Genomic DNA, 18,091 nt, shown 5'->3' on the forward strand with positions numbered 1-18,091 from the left:
GCCAACATTAGCCTCCTCTGCCAGAAGACTTCTAGTTCTGAATGGAATAGTGACCTACATTTAAACTTCTTCCTCATGGTGTTATTTAATTTAGAAAACATACTGTCAGTGGAAGGCATATGTAACCTATACTACCAAGCCATGATTGTTACTGTTCCCCTGGGAGAATAATGAAATTAAGATAAACTTGGGTTAAGTTTTTAAAATACTTTTCATCCAAGTCCCCACTCCTAGTGCTATATAGTCCTTAATTTGGCACATCCCTACATTTCATTTGGGTAAGAGAATATAAAAGTTAATGTTTTAGCTTAATAAGCAGTTACAAAGGGAGAAGGGAAATAGAGGCATGTCAAATATTCTGAGGAGAATGACTGGAAACAGAGCTGGAAGGAAGCATTTTCTCAGAAGGATGCTTCTATTTTTCCTTTTCTTAGTCACTAAAACTTCAGATGTGTGATGGAGGATGAGAAAAGTGGAGAGAAAATTCAAAGACTGGCCTATAGCTTTTTGAAGGAATTTTTCTTGCTCCTGGTTTTTAATTGTAGTATGATAGCATTGGTCATCACTATTTCCTTTTGTCCTTTCTTGTGTAGAATAGAAGCTCTTTGCACAGAAAAAAAAAAAAGGATTTTTTTATTATTAAAGAATAAATTAAGTAATCTGCATAAGGAATGTGAATTAATTATAGAGTACTTGGAAAACAGTCTAGAATGGCATAAATAGAAAAACATGAGTCATCCAAAATTTTAACACTGGAAATAATCAATGTTTCTTTCCTTTGGATATTGTTTTATATATAGCAGATCATATTGTACGTGTAATTTTTGTCTTGCCTTTTTTTTAACCTACCAAGGGTTTTGTAAATGCTTTTCTGTTCCTTAAATTTGTTTATAACCCTTTATCTCATATATTGGAGCTTATCCTAAGAATATTATCCTAAATACAAAAAAGATTTAGAGATTTTTATCACAATATTATTTTAGACCAATGCAAAATTGGCAACAACCTATTTATGCACAACTGAAGTAAACAATAACATTATAAATATAATTTGAATATTAAATATTATAAATATAAAATAAAATTTGATGAAGAATAACACTTTGGACAAATACTTCTAATGTTAAATAAAGCAGGATATACTATAACTACAGAAGGAAGAAACTTAGACATTAATGCATTGAATTAAATGACTGGAAAGAAGTGTACCAGAATGTTAATTGAGGTTTTGTATGAGTAACTTAAGTGCTACCTGTATAAAAAGTTAAGCAGAAACTTCTCTGAACCAATATTTAAGAAAAATCTATTCTGTAAAACTAGTATCTCAAAATCTAGAATCCTCAGATTAGTTCTAGATATAGAATTTTAGTGAGAATAATTTGGAGTGCTGTTCTGATATTTTTTCCTGCTATAATGATTTTAACAGGATAGATTATTTATTTATTTGTTTGTTTGTTTGTTTATATTTGCTATGCTGTCTGAGATCAGAAATCTACTTGGATATTTATGTTTTACCTCTTAATTTTACCCATCGTACCTTCTAGTGATGCATCTAGTATTCATGATTCTCCTGGAAACTAAGAGAGAGTTACAAAAGAAATAAAGAATATCGTATGGACAATTCTGAAGGTTTTTAAGTTCTTCCTACCTCCCATTCTCTGTGTTTTTCCTTTAGGCCCATGTAAACACTAGTTATTGCAGGTTAGTAAATAGGATACAAGGTCAGAGTTCATAAAGTATTTTCTTTACAGGAGTAAGCTGGTATGATGCCCTACCAAAGAAAGGGAGGCAGTAATAGAGCTTAATGTTGAAGAGAATGGAATGTTTTGAGTCAGGGAGATGTGGATTCTAGTCTGTGCTCCAAAATGTACTGTATGATCTTAGACAAGTGAGTTATCTAACTTTAGTGCTTAGTTTTTTAAGGTGTACATTGAGTTGACAATAGTGCCTACTCTGTTAGGTTTTTACTTTTTATTTTTTATTTTTGAAAATAGTTAAAAATTTTTAAATTACAGTTGACATACAATATTATATTAGTTGAAGGAGTGCAACATAGTGATTAGACAGTTATATAACTTAAGAAGTGATCACCCCAGTAAGTCTAGTACCCATCTGACGCCATACATAGTTATTACAATATTATTGACTGTATTCTCCATGTTGTACTTTACATCCCCATGAATGTTTATAATACTGGCAATTTGCACATCTTAATACCTTCCCCTTTTTCACCCATTCTCCCAACACTCCTCTTATCAGGCAGTGATCAAAATATTCTCTGTATCTATGAGTTTTTTTCTGTTTTGTTTGTTTATTTTGTTTTTTAGATTCCACAAGAAAACACAAAGCATTTGTCTTTCTCTGTCTGACCCATTTCACTTAGCATAATACCCACTAGGTCCATCCATGTTGTTGCAGATGGCAAGAATTCATTGTTTTTTATGGCTGAATAATATTTCATTGTGTAAATGTACCACTTCTTTATCTATTCGTCTGTTGATGGATACTTAGGTGTTTCCGTATCTTGTCTATTGTAAATAATGCTGTAATGAACATAGAGATGCATATGTCTTTTCAAATTAGTATTTTTGGGTTTCTTCACAGAAATACCCAGAAGTGGAATTGCTGGGTTCATCTTCGTTTCTTGTTATAGCCTTTGTTTCAGTCTATTTTGACTGATATAAGTATTGCTAGCCAGTCTTTTTTTCATTTCCATTTACATGAAATATCTTTTACCATACCTTTACTTTCACTCTATGAGTGTCTTTCGATCTGAAGTGGGTTTCTTGTAGGCAGCATATGTATGGGTTTTGTTTTCTTAACCATTCTGCCACCTTATCTCTTTTGATTAGAGTGTTTAATTCAGGGGTCCCCAACCCCTGGGCTGTGGACCTGTACTGGTCCATGGCCTGTTAGGAACCAGGTGTGGAGCAGGAGGTGAGCAGTGGGGTAGCAAGTGAGTGAAGATTCGTCTGTATTTGTAGCCTCTCCCCCAGCACTAGCATCACCACCTCAGCTCTGTCTCAGATCATCAGACATTAGATTCTCATAGGAGAACCGATCTCTGGTGCCAAAAAAGGTTGGGAACTGCTGAATCAATTTACATTTAAAGTAACTACATAGGTATATAGTTATTGCCATTTTATTATTCATATTTTGGATTTTTTTCTTCTTCTTAAAGAACTGCCTTTAATATTTCTTGTAGTACTGGTTTGGTGGTGATGAACTCCTTTAGCTTTTTCTTATCTGGGAAGCTCTTTGTCTGTCCTTCAATTCTAAATGATAGTCTTGCTGAGTAGAGTAATCTTGCTTGTAGGTCCTTACTTTTCATCACTTCGAATATTTCATGCCAATCCCTTCTGGCCTGCGAAGTTTCTGTTGAGAAATCAGCCGACAGTCTTATGGGAGCTCCCTTGAAGATAGCTGTTTTTTTCTTGCAGCTTTTAAGATTCTCTGTTTTTATTCATTGGCATTTTAATTATGATGTGTCTTGGTGTGGGCTTCTTTGGGTTCATCTTGTTTGGGACTCTGCACTTCCTGGCCTTGTGAGTCTATTTCCTTTGCCAGGTTAGGGAAGTTTTCTGTCATTATTTTTTCAAATAGGGTCTCAATCCCTTGCTCTCTCTCTTCTCCTTCTGGTACCCCTAGAAGGAGAAGACTGTTGGTATGCTTGATGTCTCAGAGTCCCCTTAAACTAAATCATCATTTTGGGGAGAGAGTCTTTTTTCTTCTTGCTGTTCTTATTGGGTGTTTTTTGCTACCTTGTCTTACAAATTACTGATTCGATCCTCTGCTTCATTTAATCTACTGTTGATTCCCTTCAAGGTATTCTTCATTTCAGTTATTGTATTTTTCATTTCTGACTGGTTCTTTTTATGTTTTCTATCTCTATTTTTATGTTTTCTATCTCTTTTTTAAAGTTCTTACTGAGATCACCTATTCTTCCCCTAAATTCATTGAGCATCCTTATAACTACTGTTTTGAACTCTGCATCTGGTAGATTGCTTCTCTCCATTTTGTTTAGTTTTTTTTCTGGAGTTTTGTTTTATTCTTTCACTTGGGATACATTTGTCTTCTCATTTTGGCTGTCTCCCTGTGTTTATTTCTACGTGTTTGTTAGGTAGAGCTGCTATGTCCCATGGTCTTAAGTACACGACCAAAGCAGGACAAAGAAGTCTGTATAGTAAAATGTGTTGAATCTGTAGAATTCAGCATTTTCTAAATTTATTAGACCACTAATATATGTTTATATGTATTTAACATCAAATAAAATCTTCCGGAAGTAGTGTTTTGTGGAATATACTTTAAGAATTTAGGCTAACAGCTGTTTTATTGCAAATAAATTAAGAAATGACAATAAGTGATTATTAGTACCTGACCATATATTAGGTACTGGGGATACAAACTCGTTTGACACTGTGATCATCAGGAAACTTATACTAAATAAAAATATTTTTTTAATAAAAATATGTGCGATAATTAATGCATGTGATGATCTGTTATAGAAGATTATATATAAGATGTAGATATTATGTAGTAGGCAAAATATTATGTATGTTAAAGGATAAGGAGGATAATTACAGGGTACTTTTGATTAGGAAAAAACTATAGAAGAAGGTAATGTGTGAATAGGGTTTAAAGAATAAACAAAAACTCACCAAACAAAATGTGTAGAAACTGGGACTAAATATCCCAGGGAGAGTGATTAGCATGTGTACAAAGCCAAAGCAGTAGTATGATGTACGTTGATATTGCTAATATCAAACTGAAACAGAAAGGGATCAGATTGATGGTGAATTGGACTTTGCCCAGCAGGTGATGGAAAGTCATTGAATGATTTTAAGCTGGAGAGTGACATAGTCATATTTGGCCTTAAAGGTCACTCAGGCCTTTGTAAAAGGGATTAGAATTTTTATTGACTGGTTATATGAAATAATTTAGTGTTTACTGGCCTTGAAGTGGATTGGCAGCATTTTTACATTTAATTTGTCCCTTTTTCTGCAGAGCAATTAGGAAGATTAATTGTAACACGAAAGCCTGTTTATTTAGGGTAGACTGTGTGTGTGTGTGTGTGTGTGGCAGTATGCTTTGGTGATTATAGTAACTTTAGAAAAGCTAGACAGATCTAAGTATGAATATTAATTTTTCATTATTGACTGTGTGAACTAGAGAAAGATACTTCTCTAAATCTCAATTTCAATCTGTGATATATAGCTAATAATACTTTCTTTGTAAGGTTATTATAAGAATTAAGATAATGTTACTGGTTAGCTTGCTTCCTGGAACATACTAAATGCTTAATAAACAGTAGTTTATAAAGCCATTATTAGCTATGTTAGTGCCTCCCATAGCAATATAGTAATGCAAGCCATGTATTTTAAACAGTTTAGTAGCTACATGACAAAAAGTAAAAAGAAATAAGTATAATTAATTTCAACATATTATTTAACCCCTATATCCCAGAATATCTCATTTCAACATGTATCATTCATACAGAAATTTGTACACAAAGGTTTATGGCAACATTATTCACAATAGCCAAAAAGTAGAAACAACCCAAATGTCAATTAAGTGATGAATGGATAAACAAAATGTAGTACATTCATATGATGGAATATTGTTCAGCCATATTTTAAAATACTTAATAAAATACATGCTACAACATGAATTAACCTCGAAAACATTAAGCTAAGTGAAAGAAGCCGAGTACAAAAGCCCACATTCCATTAGATGAAATGTCCAGAATTGACATATCCGTAGAGATAGTGATTTGCAGGGAATTGGAATTTGGGAAGTGAAGGGATTGGGGAGTAATTGCTATGGGGTTTATTTCTGGGGTGATAGAAATACCCTGGAATTAGATCATCATCTTTATAGCATTCTGTTCTGAGTTACATTAAATTACAAAATGATAAAAAATTCATCTGACATTAAACATCTTTTCTATAATTATAAAAATTCTCAATTACTATATTTGTATTATAAGATAGTAGTTTTTTATATTTAAATGTTTGATTTACATATATTTTGTGACTGGCTTCTTTCACTTAGGATGTTTTCAAGATTCATCCATATTGTTGCATGTTTCATTATTTCATTACTGTTATTATGAAATTATATTCCATTGTATGGCTATATAACATTTTATTCATCCATTTATCATTTTATAGGTATTTGGGTTGCATGTCTTTTAAAGTAGTTGGGAGTATAAAGGAGAGCATTGTATATTTATAGAGTTTGTTATTTACTATTTCTTGTTTTTTTCATTTGTTCCCGTGGATTCAGTTTACCATCCAGTGTCATTTGTTTACCGTAATACAGCTTTGATCCCACCTACCTCCTTTGTGCTGCTGTTGTCAAGTATATTACATTTCTGTCTATCTATCTATCTATATATCAATCAGTTAATCAGTCTATCAATCTATCATCTATCTATGCATATGCAATTAGGAGAAGAAAGAAGAAATATGCAATAGTATCATCTTTTATAATAATGCAATTACCTTTACCACTACTCTTTGTTTTTTCATTTGAATGTGAATTATTGTCTTGAGTCACTGCTTGAATAACTTCTTTTAGTATTTTTTGCAAGGTGAGTCTGGTAGCAACAAATTCTGTTTTTGTTTGGGAATGTCTTTCAGCTTCATCTTTGAGATATAGTTTTGGTGGATATATGATTCTTGGTTAACATTTTTTTCTTTCATAACTTTAATTATGTAATCTCACTGCCTTCTGATTGTCATTGTTCTGATGAGAAGTCAGCCGTTAATATTGAGTTCCCTTGTATGTGATAGATTATTTTTCTTTTGCTGCTTTCAAGATTCTCTCTTTGTCTTTCAACATTTTTACTATAATACACCTGGATGTGGATCTCTACATTTATCTTACTTGGAATTTATTGTGTTTCTTGGATGGGTGGAATAATGTTTTTCATCAGATTTAGGAAGTTTTCAGCCATTATTTTTTAAAATATTATTTCTGCTCATCTTCCCTCTTCCCCCCTTCTTGTACTCCTATTACACATATATTGGTATATTTTTCAGTGTCTCATATTTCTGTGAGCCTCTTCATTTCTTTCTTTTTTTCTTTGTTCTTCAGACTATATAATCTCTTTGAAGCTACCTTGAAGTTTAGTGATTCTTTTTTTCTGCCAGCTTATACCTATTGAATTTCTCTAGTGAATCTTTCATTTTGGTTATTGTACTTTTTAAATCCATTTGGTTTTAGTTCCATTTGGTTCTTTTAGAATAATTTATATCTCTTTATCAATATTCTCTATTGGATAAGACATTGTCAATATGCATTTCTTTCTTCTTTAAGCCTGATTTTCTTTAGTTCTTTGAGCATATTTATAATAGCAGCTTTGAAGTCTTTGTTAAGTCTGACATCTGGGCTCTTTAAATAGTTTCTATTGCCTACTTTTTTCCCTATGTAGAGGTCACACTTTCATATTTATTTTTGAAAGCAAGACATTTTTAATAACATTGTAGGAACTCGGCATTGATTCTCCTTTGTCCTGGAGCTTGTCTTCTCAGATTGGCTTTATTGATTGGAACCTCTGTCTTATCAGTTAACTAGGACACGGGAAGTCAGGGCCTCAGTATTCTTGATCTGCTATGCCTGGAGTAGAAATTCTGCTCTGTGAGTAGGGGCTAAGGTGGAAGGGAGCCCCAGACTTCTTAGCTCCTCTTGCTTGTGTAGATATTCTGCATTACAGAACTTGGGGTGATAAGAAATGTTGGTATCCTGTTCTTCTCAGAGAGATAGTCCTAGGTTGGGAGCTGGGGAGAGAGGGAGCACTGTATCTAGCTGCCCTTGCCTGGGTTAGAGCTTTGTGATGCTGAGGTAGAGAGGATGAGGAAGTGAGTTTTGTTTTGAATTCTAGACTGTCATTGTTCTCACCAAGATTTAGTAGATTTTCTTGAATAAACTTTTCTTTTTTTGCTTTGTATATTCTGAGGAACACTTCCATAGACTTTAAATCATTTTTTTAAAAATTATTTTCACCAATTATAGTTCTTACACTGGGAATAGGTCTGTGGAGATCCTTAATCCACCATTTTGGAAGTCATCGTCCTAAACAAGTAGGTTTTATAGTACTTTTCAGTTGTGTTATTTTAGTGACACTGTTAGTTAAATAGGCTTTTATGACCTGATCTGGGATACTAAAAATATTAAGATTCAATTACAAGTGTGTTCTGTGTTAAAAATGCATATATAGAATCCAATCTTCTTGTAACTAGGTACTACAATGATGTGTGTGAAATGTCATAAATTGGAAAACTCTACTTCGACTTCGTTTTATAATGCTATACTTCTTTTGTTTTTTAAAACGTCTGTTTAAAATAAGATTAATAGAGCATGATATAATTCTAAATTATGAAAAAAATGACAAAGTAACTTTTAAAAAACCATGTTAATATAATTATTTTTTTCCTTTCAGGACATGTGAACTTATATATTTGACACAACCAAGCAGTTTGTAAGTAGTTCAGAGCATGTTATTTTTCACTTTTTGTTTTTTTAAGAGATTTTTCTGGAATAATCCCAAACATATTGATTATGTCAGGGTTAGTTTGATTGATTATAGCACGCTACTTCATAAAGAAAGTTTATAGATTTAAACCCTCTACAGATTATCTTCTCAGAAAGAAAATGGCATTAAAAAAAAGTGCCTTTTACTCTAAGGAAGAACTAATAAAGGTGGAAGTTGATTTCAGTGCAACAGATATTATCAACTGCAGGAAAAATGTAAATTCATTGACTGAATCTCTACTGAGGGTCTATTATAGGCACTTTATTACCTAAGACTTAGAGCATAATTTTTGTGTAAGAATAAGTATGAATATATAAAATTTCCAGATTTTATTTTTAAAGTATATTACATGTTCCAACAGTATACCTATAAAAGAGCTCTGGAGTTTTTTCTTTGGAAACAGAATGAGTAGTATATGATATCTTCTGCCCCATTAAAGTAATAATATTAAAGATGATTGATATAAAGAGAAGTTTTATATATTATTCATTAACTATTAATTATTAAATCCACTTGTTAATTCCAACAGAAAAATGACTAAGGAAAAATTATTAAGGATAGTGTTAAAATGGTAGACTAGAGTCACCTAAACCTCTGTTTTTCTGCTTACTATGTTGATTTTAATTAGAAAACAGAACAGAAAAGTATTAGGTAACTGGAAAACACGTGCATTATAGTATACTAACTACTTCTTGTACATATTTTTAGATTAGAATTGAGATAGTCAAGTTTTTTTTTTTAATAAAATGTATACTATATGGGCAAAATATAAATATCTTAGTATAAAAACTAACGGAATTGAGGCAAATTAAGTTCATGTGTAAATTGTGCATTTCAAATGGGATGTATTTTATTATGCAATCAACTCAAGTTCATAATTTTAAAAAAGGGAAAAAAAGGTATTGAAAAACTGTTAATGTAAATTTTTTTTCTCCTTTGTATTTGTCTGCTAGGATATCTACTGAAATAAATTCTATGTTGGTGCTAAAAGTTTCTTGGATCACATTTTTACTAGCTAAAGGTAAAGTCATTATGTTTGTTATGTGCTAATGTTTCTTTTTTTGTTACATGTTAATGTTTCAAATGGAGTTTATTGATAATTCTTTTGGACTAAACTCAAAGTTTTTTATTCAATTTAATGTGGTCTCTCCCCCCTCCCAAGCCCCCCACAATTCTCTGTGGCTTGTTAACTATTAAGTCCATATAATTCTGGTACTGGAAGCAGTATTGGAAATATTTTATTTGTTTCTTATATCCTTTCCTTCTTTTATGGTTTTTAAGAATAATGTTACTGTTTTTATAAAAATGATACATATGCATTAAAAAGAATTAAAATGATAATACAGCAAAATACTAAGAAAAACATAGAAAAGTTACCCAAAACCCACCCCGAAATAATCATCATCGAAATTATATGATTGTCATTTCAGACATACTTTTGTGCATAGATTATGGTAAAAAAGTCAGGGGATGAGTACATTCACAAACAATTTTCTAAAAATAGGATCATATTGTAATGCTACATTTAAAACATAAAAATTAACTTTACAGAAAAAATAAATGAGAAATGGGAGGAATTGCTTAAATTTAGGTAAATGTTTTGTCACTTAAGCAGTATTATTCCTAAAATATTTCTCTAACATTATGAAAAGCATGAACAAATTAAGAAGATCTTTATTTTATGCAACTTTGTATTTTGATTTAGAGCAATATCTATTAATCTGCTTTGAAGAAAAAGTGCTAGTTTTCTCTCTTCTTATTACCTCCCCATTTCCCAGTTTGAGATTTGCTCATTTTATTGTTATTATTACATTATCAAAGATTATAACATTTACATTCTACTCTGTGATTATAATTATTACCACAATTATTTTGTCTCACTTCTGTATTTAAATGGATTCTAAGCTTATTGTCATTCCTGTATCATAGCTTCTCTATTTCTGAGTTCTTTAGTTTGATTCCTCCTTAGCTGACTGGAATTTACCAGGAAGGAGTTTTATAAAAAAGCACCATATTTGACATCACATTTCCTATGTTTGGCATGTTTGCAAGTGATGTCCACAGTCTTTATACTTGAGGGACAGCAAATCTGTTACAGCTATATTTGATCATGATTTGTGTATTTTATGTAGCTATACTGTTTTTTTCTCAAGTATTTATTATTGCATTTATTTTCTCATAGCTTTCCAGTTGTATAGTTATTGTATTAACTTTTGATTTGTGCTAATTAATTTATACACTAATTATGCACTACTTTGTTATTTCTTAATGACTGGTTATTGTAATATTTTGAAGTGGTTAAGATTGAAAATATATGCGGATTCAGAAATAAATAGAATTAAAGATTAGTATATGTCATAATTCAATATTAAGAAATTACAAATTCTAAAGCTCTTACCAAAACTGGAAATAAGTTTAGAAATGAAAAAAAAAATTTTTAGACATAGAGACTGAATTATAATAATACCTAAATATAAAATTGTCATGGAAGACTTAGATTTCATTAATTTATCTTTTGTTTATTTTCTTTTAATTTTTCAATTAGAATTGACATTCATTATATTAGTATCAGGTGTATAGCATAGTGGTTAGACATATAATTTATGAAGTGATTCTCCCAGATTAGTCTTGTACCCACCTGACACAATAATATTGTAATATTATTGTCTGTATTGTTGACTATATTCCTATGCTGTACATCACATCCCTGTGACTATTTTGTAAGTACCAATTTGTACTTCTTAATCCCTTCCCCTTTTTCACCCAATCCCCATATGCCCCATCCATCTGGTAATCATCAGTTTGTTTTCTATCTATGAGTCTATTTCTGATTTGTTTGTTCATTAAGATTTTACATGTAAATGAAATCATATGGCATTTGTCTTTTTCTGTCTGATTTATTTCACTTAGCATAATACCATAATATCCATGTTGTTGCAAATGGTAAGATTTCTTTTTTTTTTTTTATGGCAGAGTAATATCCCATCGTATATATGACCGTATCTTCTTTATCCAATCATCTATTGATGGGCACTTACATCTCTTCCATATCTTGGCTATTGTAAATAGTGCTGCAGTGAACATAGGAGAGCATATATCTTTCTGAATTCGTGTTTTGGATTTTTTTTTGGATAAATACCCAGAAGTGAAATTGCTGAGTCAAAAAGTTTTAATTTTTTGAGGAACTTCCAAACTGTTTTCCGATTCGTGATCCCCTCAATAGTCCACAAGGGTTCCCTTTTCTCGACATCCTCACCAGTATTTGTTTTTTGATTTATTGTTGATAGCCATTCTGACAGGTGGTATCTCACTGTGCTTCTGATTGACATTTCTCTGATGTTAATGACATAGAGCATCTTTTCATATGTCTCTTGGCCATCTGTATGTCCTCAGAGAAATGTCTATTTAGGTCCTCTGCCTGGTTTTCAAATGGATTTTTTTGGTGTTGAGTTGTATAAGTCCTTTATAAATTTTGGATTTTAACCCCTTATCAGATGTATTACTGGCAAATATCTTCTCCCATTTAGTAGGTTATCTTTTTGTTTTGTTGATGGTTTCCTTTGCTGTGTAAAAACTTTTTAGTTTGATATAGTCCCATTTGTTTATTTTCTCTTTTGTTTCCCTTGCCCAGGGAGATATAGAAGAAAACAATATTGCTAATAGCAATGTCAGAGGGTTTACTGCCTGTGTTTTCTTCTAGGAGTTTTATGGTTTCGGGTCTTAAATTTAAGTCCTTAATTCATTTTGAGTTTATGGTCTTTTATATAGTATAAGAAGGTGATCCTGTTTCATTTTTTTGCATGTATCTGTTCACTTTTCCCAGCACCATTTTTTGAATAGACCGTCTTTACCCCATTGTATATTCTTGCCTCCTTTGTCATAGATTAAATGACTGTATAGGCATGTGTTTATTTCTGGCCTTTCTATTCTGTTCCATTGATGTATGTGTCTGTTTTTATACTGGTACCATGCTATTTTGATTACTATAGCCTTGTGGTATAGTTTGATATCAGATATTGTGATACCTTCAACTTTGTTCTTCTTTCTCAAGATTACTGTGTCTATTTGGGGTCTTTTATGGTTCCATAGACATTTTAGGATTATTTGTTCTAGTTCTATGAAAAATGTCATTGGTAATTTGATAGAGATTGCATTGACTCAGTAGATTACATTGGGTAGTATGGACATTTTAATGATATTAGTTCTTCCTATCCATGAGCATGGCATATGCTTCCATTTGTTTGTATCTTATTCAGTTTCTTTCTTCAGTGTCTTATAATGGTCCAAGTACAGGTCTTTTATCTTTTTGGTTAATTTTATTCCTAGGAATTTTATTATATTTTATTTTTGATGCAATTGTAAATGGGATTGTTTTCTTAATTTCTAGAAATGCAACCAATAACTGAATATTAATTTTATATCCTGCTACTTTACTGAATTCACTTATCAGTTCTAGTAGTATTTTGGTGGACTCTTTAGGGTTTTCTACATATAGTATGTTTTGCAAATAATGACAGTGTTACCTCTTCCTTTCTAATTGAATGCCTTTTATTTTTTTTTCTTGTCTGATTGCTGTGACTTCCAATACTGTGTTGAATAAAAGTGGCGAAAGAGGAAATCCTTGTCATGTTCCTGCTCTTAGGGAAATGCTTTTAGCTTTTCACTGTTGAGTATGATACTAGCTATAGATTTGTCAAATATGGCCTTTCTTATGTTGAAGTATGTTCACTCTATTCACACTTTGCTGAGTTGTTATCATGAATGGATGCTGGATTTTGTCAAATGCTTTTCTGCATCATTTGATATAGTGATATGATTTTATTCTACATTTCGTTTACATGGTGTATCGTGTTAATTGATTTGCAGATATTGAACCAATCTTGCATCCCAGGAATAAATCTCGTTTGATCATGGTACATGATTTTTTTCAATGTATTGCTGAATTCAGTTTGCTAATATTTTGTTAAGGATTTTTGCATCTGTGTTTATCAGATACATTGGCCTATACTTTTCTTTTTTTTTTATTGTCTGGTTTTTGAATCAAGTTAATGCTGGCCTCATAAAATGAACTTGGTAGCCTTCCTTCCTCTTGAATTTTCTGGAATAGTTTGAGAAGAATAGGTGTTATTTTTTCTTTGAATGTTTGGTAAAATTCACCAGTGAAGCCGTCTTGTCCAAGACTTTTGTTTGTGGGGAGTTTTTTGATTACTGATTCAGTTTCATTGGTAGTAATTGGTTGGTTCAGATTTTTTGTTTCTTCTTGACTCAGTTTTGGGAGATTGTATGTTTCTAGGAATGTGTCCATTTCTTCCAGATTGTCCAATTTGTTGGCATATAATTGCTTGTAAAATTTTCTTATAATCCTTTGTATTTATGTGGTGATAGTTCTCACTTCTCTTTCATTTCTGATTTTATTAATTTGGGTCCTCTCTCTTTTTTTCTTGATGAGTCTGGTTAAAGGTTTATCAATTTTGTTTATCTTTTAAAGAACCAGCTCTTGGTTTCATTGATGTTTTGTATTTTTTTAAGATTTTATTTTGTTTCTTCCTGCTCTGATCTTTATTATTTCCTTCTTTTTATTCACTTGGAGCTTTATTTGCTGTTCTTTTTATAGTTCATTTAAGTGTAAGGTTAGATTGTTTCTTTTTGAGATTTTTCTTATTTCATGGGTTAGGTGTCTGTATAGCTATGAGTTTTCCTCTTAGAACTACCTTCTCTGTGTCCCATTGACTTTAGATTGTTGTATTTTTATTTTTATTTGTCTCAAAGTATATTTTGTTAATCCATTTGTTGTTTAACAGCAATATTATATAGACTCCATGTGCTTGTGTTTTTCAGTTTTTTTCTTGTAATTGAGTTTCAGTTTAGACCATTGTGGTCTTTCTAATATGATACTTGATATGATTTCACTCTTTTTAAGTTTATTGAGACTTGTTTTGTGGCCTAACATATGGTCTGCCTTGGAAAATGTTCCATTTGCACTTGAAAAAAATGTATATTCTGCTGCTTTGGGGTGAAATGCTCTAAAAACATAAATTAATCCATCTGGTCTAGTGTGTCATTGCTGTTTCCTTATTGATTTTCTGTCTGCAAGGTCTGTGCATTGGTGTCAATGGGGTGTTAAAGTCTCCTAATACGACTATTACTGTCGATCTCTCTCTTTATATATGTCAATATTTACTTTATATATTCATGTGCTACTATGTTGAGTGCATAAATATTTACTAGAGTTACATATTGTTGTTGGATTGATCCTTTTATCATTATGTAATATCCTTACTTGTCTGTTATTATAGTCTTTGTTTTAAAGTCTGTTTTGTCTGAGGTAAGTATTGCTACCCAGTTTTTTTTTCCATTTGCATGAAATATTTTTTTCCATCCCACTACTTTCAGTCCATGTGTGTCTTTCGATCCGAAGTGGGTCTGTTATAGACAGCATATGTGTGGGTCTCATTTTCTTATTCACTATACCCTATGTCTTTTGATTGGAGCATTTAATCCATTTATATTTAAAGTGATTATTGTAGGTACATAGTTATTGCCATTTTATTATTTATATTTATGCTTTCCCCCCTCCCCTCCCCAATTTTCTTCTTAAAGAAGTTTCTTTTACATTTCTTGTAATACTGGCTTGGTGGTGATGAATTCCTTAAGCTTTTTCTTATCTGGGAAGCTCTTTATTTCACCTTCAATTTTAATTGATAGCCTTGCTCTGTAGAGTAGTCTTGGTTATAGGTCCTTGATTTTCATCACGTTGAATATTTCTGGTCAATCCTTTGTGGCCTGCAAAGGTTTTGTTGAGAAATCAGTTGAAAGCCTTATGAGAGCCTCCCGTATAATTAGCTGCCTTTTTCTTGAGGCTTTTAGGATTCCCTCTTTGTATTCAACCTTTGGCATTTTAATTATGATATGTCTTGGTGTGGGCCTCTTTGGGTTCATCTTGTTTCTGGACTTTCTGCACTTTGTGGACTTGTATGTCTAATTCCTTCTGTAGATTAGGAAAGTTTTCTGTCATTACTTCTTCAGATAGGTTCTCAATCCCTGGTTCTCTCTCTTCTCCTTCTGGTACCACTAGGATACGAATGTTGGTACACTTGATGTTGTCTCAGAGGTCCTGTAAACTGTCCTAATTTTTTTAATTCTTCTTTTTGCTTTTCTGATTGGGTGTTTTCTGCTACCTTGTCTTCCAAATTGCTGATTCGATCCTCTACTTCATCTAATTTACTGTTGATTCTCTCTTATGTATTCTTCATTTCAGTTATTGTATTTTTCATTTCTGACTGATTCTTTTCTATTGTTTCTATGTCTTTTTTTATGCTTACTATCTCTTTGTTGAAATTTTCACTGAGATCATCTATTCTTCCCCTAAGTTCATTGAGCATTCTTATAACTAGTGTTTTAAATGCTATATCTGGTAGGTTGCTTGCCACTATTTCATTTAGTTCTTGCCACTATTTCATTTAGTTCTTTCATTTTGGACATGATTCTGTTTCCTCATTTTGGCTGCCTTTCTGTGTTTGTGTGTTATAGATAGATCTGATATGTCTCTCAGTTTTGGCTGAGCGGCCTTATGTAGTACGTGCCCTGTATGACCCAGGGACAGTCTTCCTGATCACCTGCAGCAGATACTCCAGGGGTACCCCTCATGTGGGTTATTTGTGCTCTATTGTTGTAGTTGAGCCTTGATTGTTGTTGGCACGTCAGTTTGTGGAATTGATTCTCAGGTGACTGGCCACAGCATACTAGCTGCTGTGTGGGTGTGACCCCATGGAGTGGGATTGCCCCAGTGGGCTCCTGTGCCTGTTGAGACTACCCTTTGGGTATGCCACTAGGGGGCTAATCAGGTGGTAATTTATTGTTTTTTGAAGTTGACCTCCAGGTGTGTTGGTTCTGGGGCACCTTGGGAGGAGCTCCAGTGCAAACCAAGGTTAGTCACTGCCTGTGACAGTCTCGAGACTATTTGATAGGAGCTACAAAGCTATCTACAGTTAGTTATTGCCTGTGATGGACTTGGAGGAGCATAAGAGAGACTATGCTGTGAACTGAGGTCAGCTGCCATCCATATCGTGCCTGTGGCAGCTATGCAACAGGCCCATGGCACCCCAAGGCCTGAGGCCACCTGCCAGCTGCCAGTAAAGCCCAGCTGCTGAAAATGCCTCCAGTGGTGCGTGAGTTGGATGAAGCAGAGTCTCTGGGACTCACCAGGGTGGAGGTAGCAGTTTACCAGGTTAGTGCAGATTCAGAATTGACTGTGTAGAGGGAGGGCTCAACGGGCAAGGTGATACCTGCCTGTAGGCTGCACAGGAGGAGAGATAATGTTTGCCATCCCTCTAGCTCTCCCCCTGAAGTCACACAACTCAGTCTTTTTTTACATGTCTCTGGCACCTCCTGAGCTCCTGTCCCTCTGTTGGAGTGCACGGGTGAGTGCCTGCAAACCAGTGAGTATGTGTGTGGGCCCTTTTAGGGGGCATCTGGGTTTCCAACAGCCTTCCATGTCACTAGATGGTCAGAATTCCCATGGATTTTCACAGCCAGATTTTGTTGGGACTCCTCAGCACTGGAACCCTGGACTAGGGAGTCTGGTGTGGGGCGGGGACTTTTTGCTCCTCTGTAGGGACCTCTGCAGCCAAGTTATCCTTCCTGATAGTCAGCCACCCCAGCCTGTTTTGCATCTTTAGTTATAGGAATTCTGTTCAGCTAGTCTTCAAATGATTCTCCAGGTTGATTATTCTGTAATGTAGTAGTAATTTTAAAGTGGTCATGGGAGGAGGCAAGCACAGTCTTCACTTACTCTCTGCCATCTTGACTGGAACTTCCTGGTCTAAAACTTTGTAGTTTTATAACTTTATATATTTTTATTTCTACTCTTGTATATATCAAATCTGACATAGTTTAAAAAAAAAAAGTCTTTAGCATGCCTCTAGTGATTGTCGAATAAATGAATATATGGATATATACATACTGACAATTTTCTCTGATGTAAAAATCTTAATCTCTAATTTTACTTTAAAATGTGAACCTTTTTTATTTTCAGGGGAAGTATTACAAATGGAAGATGATCTTGTAATCTCATTTCAGTTAATGCTGTGTGTCCTTGACTATTTTATCAAACTTTCACCTCCTGCATTACTCAAAGAACCATATAGTAAGTATTTTAAATATTTTGTACTCCTCCTACTTTATCATTCAGCAGTTGTTTATTGAATGTCTGATGGGTCCAAAAAGTGGTTTAAGAGCCTAGGGCATGATAATAAATAAAGCAAACATGGACTCTGCCCTCAAGTAGTGTACGTTATAGAAGGGGGGATAAGATAAGTAAGCAGGTAATTAGAGTATGTGTTAGGAAGTGGTAGGGGCTAAAAGACAGCAAATGCTATGGAAGTTTAGAAGATGAGAAAGTTTTCCCAACTGGGGAAGAGCAAGGAAGACCATATAAAAGAGGTGGCATTTGAACTGAGTTTTGACGAGTAGTTATATTTGAGTGTTATGGTAAGTTGATAGGAAAGCATTCCCAGTAAAGAGAAAATCAAGAGGAAAGGCACAGATATGATTGAA

At 33.2% G+C, this 18,091-nt stretch overlaps 1 protein-coding gene across 1 annotated transcript in view; it reads left to right on the forward strand.

The window, feature by feature from the left end:
- Positions 1–18,091, forward strand: part of RB1 (RB transcriptional corepressor 1) — a 127,726-nt gene that overhangs the window by 21,525 nt on the left and 88,110 nt on the right. The window contains exons 5-7 of the mRNA XM_006916443.3: positions 8,444–8,482; positions 9,490–9,557; positions 17,571–17,681. Coding sequence (XP_006916505.1) covers positions 8,444–8,482; positions 9,490–9,557; positions 17,571–17,681 — 218 coding nt within the window. The remainder of the gene's footprint in view (positions 1–8,443; positions 8,483–9,489; positions 9,558–17,570; positions 17,682–18,091) is intronic.

Source organism: Pteropus alecto, unplaced genomic scaffold (assembly GCF_000325575.1).
Source record: "Pteropus alecto unplaced genomic scaffold, ASM32557v1 scaffold24, whole genome shotgun sequence".
Lineage (NCBI taxonomy): Eukaryota > Metazoa > Chordata > Mammalia > Chiroptera > Pteropodidae > Pteropus > Pteropus alecto.